This window comes from Tupaia chinensis, unplaced genomic scaffold, assembly GCF_000334495.1.
Source record: "Tupaia chinensis unplaced genomic scaffold, TupChi_1.0 Scaffold000146_1, whole genome shotgun sequence".
Classification (NCBI taxonomy): domain Eukaryota; kingdom Metazoa; phylum Chordata; class Mammalia; order Scandentia; family Tupaiidae; genus Tupaia; species Tupaia belangeri.
In genome coordinates, this window is record NW_006159616.1 from 10,937,354 (window position 1) to 10,945,298 (window position 7,945).

Genomic DNA, 7,945 nt, shown 5'->3' on the forward strand with positions numbered 1-7,945 from the left:
TTTCCCTAATCCACACTAAACCTGTAGAGCTAAATGTGGCCAGAGAAAAACACAACCAGGCTGTCCAGTCTCATTTTTAATCCATGGTCATCAACTTCAATTGGGCCCTTAAGGTTGCCTGGTACACACAGAACTTCCCCGGCCTGCTCACTTTCCCATTACCCTAGATGATTAGCTTACATGTTCTCTTCTCTCTTCAATCAAATCTCCATCACCTCCTGCCCTATATTCACTCTTAGCTGACCTCCCTCAGGAAAAAGAAGTAATCAAGCAAGGATCTCAAGTTACCTCTTCTACCACCCTCCTGGCCAGCTAGCCCTTCTCTCCTGTATTACTTCTTCCCTCTCGATGAACTGGTCATTTAAGTCTCCCCGACCTATGTCCAGATTCCCCCAGAGAGCTGTTGGTATCGAGCATCATCAATTTCCCTCTTTCCATGTCCTCTTGAATCTACTGCAACTTGGCCTTCACCCCAGCATGCCACTAAAATTGCTTCGAAAGGGCTTCAGGACTTCCATGTCATTAAATCCAGGGCTAATTGGTGGGCCTCATCCCACCTGATGTATCAGCAGTATTTGACAGTTAATCTGTGAAACATTTCTGGACTTGCTTCTAGGATCCATACGCTCCTGGTGTTGCTCCTCCATCTCTGGATGGTCCTATTCCGTGTCCTTTGCTGTTTCCTCTTCACTTGTCTAAAGTCTAAAGTGGTATCTATCCTGCCTGGCTCAGCCAACAGCCTCAGAGTGGTGGGTGACAGTGGCCAGCATACTCTGGGGAAGTTGGGAACTGCCCAGCGTAGGGGCATGGTTATGGGCTTCCCTGCCTGAGGGGAGAAGCTGCATTTGATTGTGAACATTGTACTACGTTTGGTGTTTATCACTGGCAATGGTTCTACAATGTATGGACACCAAGAAACCGGAAGAAAACAAACAAGTCTGGGAAGTCAACAAAGCATTTTATTCCACAGGAAGAAAGATGACGCCTCTGATATGAGAACCAGATTAAAAGTTTTAACACACTGGTGATTGTAATAGTGTTTACATGGTGGAGAACCAGGTATTTTATCAAGCAGTTACTATGGGATTTTGAGGCACAGATGATAGTTAAAAAACAAGTGGCTCTGGAGCCTTCTGAACACTGAGGTCAGTACCCACCAAGCAGTAAGACACTCAGGGATGGGGAGTGGGCTGCTTGTCTGGTGCCCGCTGCATAGTGTCCAGGCCCAGGGGACATGGCCTTGCTAGCCTTTCGGGAAGGCCCTGAGGGCAGCTGTGTCAGTCAGTGATGACAGTGGTTGGCCCAGGTGCAGGTCAGAGACTTGGGATGGCTTTGACGTCTCCTAATCTAATTTCCTCTCATTCTATTTCTTGTACTTTCCTTAGAGAGGAACTGTATATTTGAGGCAGCATGAAAATTGGTAGAAATTATTATAACAAAGTCTCAGATGTCACTGGTTAACTATCAATTTAAAAAGAAATGGGATATTATTCAAGGAGCCAGAGGCAGGGCTTGCTTCCTCCAAAGCTTTGAAGTTTTTCCTGGCAATCAGGAAGCTAGGTCAAAAGCCCTGGAATCTTATCACTATGCCTGGCCCCAGGGCTGCAGGCAGTGGAGAGCTGAGAGGCTTGCAGTGGGCCCTCCTATTGCCCACCTCGCCCCACCCCATTTGGTCTTTGGGTTCCATTTTGACATCTGCCTCTTCGAAGGTGCAAATGTCAGGCGGGCTGTTGTGCAATCATGGGAGATGGGCAACTATTTAAAGAGCCGATTAAAGTTAGAAAGGAGCCAGGAGGAGGGCATCTTGACACTTATGAGTTCTGAAGCACCAGCCCAAGGGCAGCCCTCCACTGACTGCTGCAGTCAGAACTGAGACAGGTGCTGCTGGGGCAGGAAGCAGACCTCTTCAGTAACACCAAGCCATTCAATCCAAGAAAGAAGTATCAAGTGACTTTGTTCTAGAAAAAGAAAGGTTCACTGAGGCACAAAATCAAGCATCTGAGTTTTAGCCTTAAGAGATTGTGATCTTAGGCAGTGGGTTACTGATGACAAAAACCACCAGACCAACCTGTGGGGGTGCAGGGAGAGAGGCTGGTAAGGAAGACCGGGAGGAACTAGCGCTTGGCTGCTCTGCTGTGCTCTCGTGCATGGGCGCTGATCCAGTCATGGCTACCACAAGTAAGGAACAAACCAACCAACCAAAACTCACCCAGTCCTGTGAAAGCCAGGTTTCAGTGAAGACTATCCAAAGTCAGGAGTTCAAGACCAATGAACTCTGAAAACACTATTTAGCTAAAGCACTTGTGCTAAAGCTCCCTTCCTCCCTCTCTGAACACACATAAACACACACATACAACAAAGGGTGAGTACAGGGAGAGGAAGAAAAGGATGGGGGTGGGAGGGGTGGGAGATTAGTTTCATTTGTGTCTTAGAAGGATTTGGGTCATGAGTTAAAAACACCAAAACCTTCAACACATCCACTGATCCACTGAGTCATTTAAGATCTCAGCTACATGTGACATGGTTATAGAAATTGATTAGCTTTATTAAAATAAAAATTAAAAAATCACAAGATGAGTCATCATTCTAGAAAGAGGCTCCTTTGTTCCTTCCTTCCTCCCTCCCTCTCTTCCTTTCTTTCCCTTTTCCCCATTTGCTTCCTCTCTATAGCAAAGGGAAACAATGGCACCAAGACCCAGTAGGGAGAAGGAACATGAATCAGGCCATGCTACAGACCTGAATTTAAGACCAAGGACAAGCTGTAGCCAAATTTTGGTTCCATGAAAAGTTTACAAACACAGTTTTTTAACACTCACACATCATTTCCTTTTCTGAAATACTCTCTTCTCTTTCCTTTTTTTTTCTTTTTCTTTTTTTGCTATAGGGCGTGTGTGCTCGCCTAAAAGACAGAGAGAGACAGAGAGACAGAAAGCGAGAAATCAACCCCCAGGGGGATGGCCACGTCACAATCCCTTCTCCTCCATTCTCCTCTCGGGATCTTGGGCACGCACATGTGCCTGGCGTGAGTTTAAGCCACCGGGTCTGGGACTCGAACTGCGGTCGACTACATGGGAGTCCGACATAGCCGTTATGCCAACTGCTGGCCCCCAATACTCTCTTCTCTTTCTTCCCTTCCTTCTCATTCTGGTCTCACAATCCTGTGAGCTGTGGAGCTGCAATGCCAACAAGCGACTTTATAAACAAGAAACAGTCCGAGGACCTGCTCTTCTGTTGATGTTGCCCAAGGAGGAGAGCATCTTTATTAGAGATTTTTAAAATTTGTTCTAACAAATAATTCATGGAATTTTTGTTGTTGTTGTTGTGAATCAATAGCGCCTACTAATGTTTCAAATGCTTCAATAATAACTCAAGAAAAACTTACACTGCAGATGTGTGAGTGTGTGAGTGTGTGAGTGTGTGTGTGTGTGTGTGTGTGTATTCCAATTTTCCTGGAAAGTTTGGTAAGACAAATCAGGGGAATGCCAAATACACAGATTTAAAAATAATTTGTGATACCTTAAAAACTGTCACCTGCAACATGGGGGTGAGAAATAAAAGGTGGGTCACCAAGTAGCTCTCCTATGTCCTTTCTATGGGCCAGCTCTGGGTCTGAATACTTTGGCTCACAGCTCCAGCCTGGACATGCCAAGGTTTCAAAGGCATCATTCTTGAACACTTGACCTCTCAACTCAGTCTGCCTTCCTGTGAATACTTTAGTTTCCAAAACTAAAGACATAACACTCTCTAACTTTTAAGAATGCTTTTCTACAGACAGTACCCTGAATTAGATGTGTAGAATTAGTGCAATAGAAGATCCAATATAATTTTATATTACTATACAGATAACAAACCTTTACACACATCACAGGCCCTGTTCAGAAATGTGCTATATATTTACAAACACACAGTTGTACATATATACATGTTAACAAAATACAGGGCGATCTAAAAATTAGATTAATCTCAGTACATTTTTTTAAAACGTTATTCAGCCAATACCTTTTAAAAATTACTTCCCCATAATCTAAGGTAATTCCCTGTCCCCCAAATTAATATGGTTTCCATTTGTCTATTTCCGTAGGAGGATTTACTTTCCCTCATTCCTTGATATCTACCCCCAAACCTGGTTTTGGTTTTGCCTCTCATTCAAGCCATGCGTACGGGCCCTCACTTCTCCTGACTGGTTTGGGTTTAGGCTTGTGCCTGGGAGCGTCTTTCTCCAGCCACCGGGATCCTTCAGGAGTCCAGCTCCAGTTGTTCTTGATTTTCACTGAGTCTCAACATGAGCTGCTGTTCATAGTAAAGGCTCTTTGCATAGTTTATTTCTTGTGATAGCTTGACAGCAAGGACCTCTGATTTCACATGGACCTAAAAGGGAGAAGAGAATGAGTGGCCTGACCCCCAGGTGAGGGGACCAACGGGAATGAAGAGCTCATGGGCAACTGCAATTCACCCAGGCAGCCATTCCCCACCCGGCTGCACAACAGACAAGGGGTATGCTTTGAAGAAATATAGGCCCTCCTCCTAGTTATTCCGATTCCACAGTCTGAGGGGAAATCCCTAGAATCTGCCTTTTAAACATTTTCCTTGTTATCAAGAATGCTCCACTGCTCACCTGCCTTGAAAAGCCTAGGAATGTAGCTGGGCTGTGTTAAAGAAGAACCTGGAGAAGACTCACACTTGGGGGTATTAACTCTTTCGGTCAACCAGCATTAACTTAGGTCAGGGACCCCTGCACAAGCTGAAACAAACCCAAGTGCATTCCTGAGCAAGGGCAGGTCAGGGACTCGGGGGAGAGTAGCCCAATAAGGCTGGCTGCTATTTCTGGCTTATAGGAAGAGATAAGCAGGCCATTGTAATGATGCATCCTTCTTGAATGCAAGCTTCAGAATCCTGGCGTACCAACTGATGGTAGCAGGCTTGACACACAGGAGCCACGACAAGCCAGGAGTCAGAGTGTAGCTGGAAAGAAAGGGCTTCATCACATCTGTTTCTGCTGTGTGATGTGACAGTCCCTGAGCAGGTGGTGCAACAAAAGGCTCTTTGGTCTCAATAGCCAGCTCTGGGGTTAGATGACCTGAGTTTGAGTCGCAGCTTCTTCCAGGGTTGGCTGTGTAGCCTTAATGAGTCACCTGCCTTCACCCAGCCCCTTAAACAGCAAAGTGGGGACAACAGCAGCACATCATCAAATAATCCATGCAAAGCCCTTAGGGCGCAGCTTGCACTAGTAAGCCCTCCACAAATATTAGTTATTAATAGGAATTTTATTATTTAAAAGTTCTACCATAATAATACTCTATATTCTTTGGAGGCAAAGTATGATTTTCATTTATGAATATTAATTGCGAAGGTATTAAAAAGTTACAGTTTCCATTGTTATAGGGAAACAATGAATAGCTGGTGTGATTTTAATGCTGTCTTGGATTCAATGCACTAAAGTCACATTTTAGGAATCAAACACTATGTATCGGGTTAGCTCTTCACAACTAACTAGGGTTACAGATGTTAAGCAATTATGCCTAGGTCACTAGTGGTGACCAGTACTCCCCAGTTCACAAGCCCAGCTCCCTCTGTGCCCAGGATGAAGCAGCAGCACCTAGCGTTTAGAACAGCCCAGCCTGCACCTTCAGAACAAGTGCCTGCTAAAAAGAGGGGGGCAGGGCAGGGGGATTCTGAGGGCTTCCGCCTCTTCCTCCTTGGACACGCCTGGCCAAGGGTGCTAAGAAGATGGCCAATGTGGACTCACCATTGGTTTCTGGTGAGAAGGACCTGGGATGGACACCCCACTGCTTGTGTTCACTGCTTTCTTGGTCACCTGCACGTACACCTTCCCATGATCTTTGGAGACAAGGCAGTGGTAGAGATCATCATACTTGACTTCTAGGAAAATGGCCTCTCGGTCTACGTAGTCTCCACTCTTCAGGAAGTAGACGGCTTTGGAGGAGATAAGCACACAGTAGCTATCGATGTTCTCCACGGCTATGAAGCTGCAAACGAAGAGAGGGAAGTGGGAACCATACCCAGAACAGGTCGTCAGGATTCTCCCGGGTACTGAGCCTAGAAGGGGGTTCATAAGGCCCACTGTGGGTCTGAAGCCTGAGCTGGAATTCAGTTTCCCTCACTTATTACACCTCAATCAGGCAGTTTAATCACTCTGAGCCTCGGCTTCCTCATTTGTAAATTGGGACTGAAAGTGACTCTGGCTTTCATGGCTGCTCTGAGGCCCATCCATATGGTGTCCTTCCTTGGGATGCTCAGTAAGTATTAGTTAGTGATGACAATCAAAAGTCCAACAACAGAAACACTTGCATACCCTAAAACCGTTTCCTGTGGGTGTTTTCTTCTGTGTTTTTGGGTAGCTTAAGTCTTGGAGAACACGGTAACAATGCTTTTTGAACAAAACAGAAAGGAGACACAGACTTTTAAATGTTAAATGGAAGTGGCTGCTGAGAGTGATGAATATTACAGGAAAAAAAAGCCGGATTAGATCAGCTTCCCGAACTGCATGACAGGAGGAGATAGTAGCATCTGCCCCCCTGCATCCACTTCCTGCCTCTTGGAGCTCTAAGAAGAGGTTCCCATTCTCTGTTCAACTTCTTTGATGACTGGGAATTCATAGAGCCCACTCTATGTTCGCAAAACTCTTAATAGTTACCAAAATGCTTCAGCAGGGAAAGCTGTAATCTTCATTTTCTTAACTTTCAATCACTACTTCCAGGAGCTTTTGGGCCACTCAGAAAAAGATCTAGTTCCTCTCCCATGGATCTCACAGATTTAAAGTGGAAATTTATGTATGTCAGACCTCTCTGCTCAGCTAGTGAATGAGGAGTAGTGAACCTTGGAAACCACCGTGACAGTTCTCCCAAGCCTGGCTGCCTCCACTGTGTCTTGTGACAGCCTTTCACAATGGGACTGCAGCATCAAGGGACAGCAGAAGAGAACAGGACGAATGATGGCAAGAATACTAAGAGCTGACAACAGATTGGCAGCTGAGCTCTGTTTTCCAAACTGTAGCTACGTGGAGCCAGGGCTCCACCTGGGACTGTCCTGGACCTGGGTCTGGGATGGCTTTGCTCCCAGGTCAGCAGTTGCAAAATACTGTGGTGGGAAGCAGGGGCCTGAGAGGCAGGAGAAGCCCGGCCTTTCCTGACAGGCCACGGGTGTGCGGAGCACCCACTCACTTCCGTGCTCCATAGGCCTCCATTCAGAGCATGCCCCTTGGTTGCGCAGCCTCTCTACATCCTTCCAGGCTAAGGACTCATAGTTCCAGCTTCCCACAGAGCTACTCCTCAATACTCTAAACCCCCCCCTCCCCCGAAGTCTGACTACTGAACTGCGCTGTCCTCTCAAGTACTGCCCAACACCGATTCATTCCTCTGTCTCCTGGACAAGCACCTCAGCTCCCTAAGCTGCAAGCCCATGGGCGTGGGGTCCATGTCTCTCACTCTTGCATCTCCCTGAGCACCCAACACTGAGCTGGTCACCCCATAAGTACTCAGTATCTGCTTGTCCCAGTTGCCAGTTTTCTCTCATGACAGAAATTGGGGTTTATTGTCTATTTTAACTGGTTGGCAATGCCAAGAATGTAGACTTGTAAAGTCTCAATGCCAAAATTAGAAATACCCAGCAGCTTTTAGTGCTCAGGCCACTTAGCACAGACTTTCTCACATCCCACGCTCTGCCAGTGTCAGGGGGGCAGCATTACCACTGCGTCAGGTTGAATGGAATCTAAAATAGTTGGTCTGGAGGAAGAAAGGAAGCCACAGAGAGAGACTAAAAGACAGAAGGAGATGAAAATGCCTCCCGATACAGATGGAGCATCGTAGTGTTAGCTAGAACCTGCTGGGAAGCTAGCTGAGAAGCCCAAAACCACTGACACTCCCGAGCACACGTGGGCCAGGAGCGTGGCACTGAGGGTGTAAGGGGCCATCGCAGGACAGCAGGA

General features: G+C 46.4%; 1 protein-coding gene across 5 annotated transcripts in view; it reads right to left on the reverse strand.

Moving 5' to 3' along the window:
* Positions 1-3,874: 3,874 nt before the first annotated feature.
* VPS13D (vacuolar protein sorting 13 homolog D) overlaps positions 3,875-7,945 on the reverse strand; it is a 323,690-nt gene continuing 319,619 nt past the window's right edge. For 3 of the 5 annotated variants that reach the window (XM_006145295.3, XM_006145292.3, XM_027770624.1), the window contains 2 exons: positions 5,747-5,987; positions 3,875-4,368 (listed from right to left, as the gene is read on the reverse strand). In XM_006145295.3, coding sequence (XP_006145357.1) covers positions 4,237-4,368; positions 5,747-5,987 — 373 coding nt within the window. In that variant the 3' untranslated portion in view covers positions 3,875-4,236. The remainder of the gene's footprint in view (positions 4,369-5,746; positions 5,988-7,945) is intronic. The other 2 variants (XM_006145294.3, XM_006145293.3) reach the window with 1 other exon arrangement.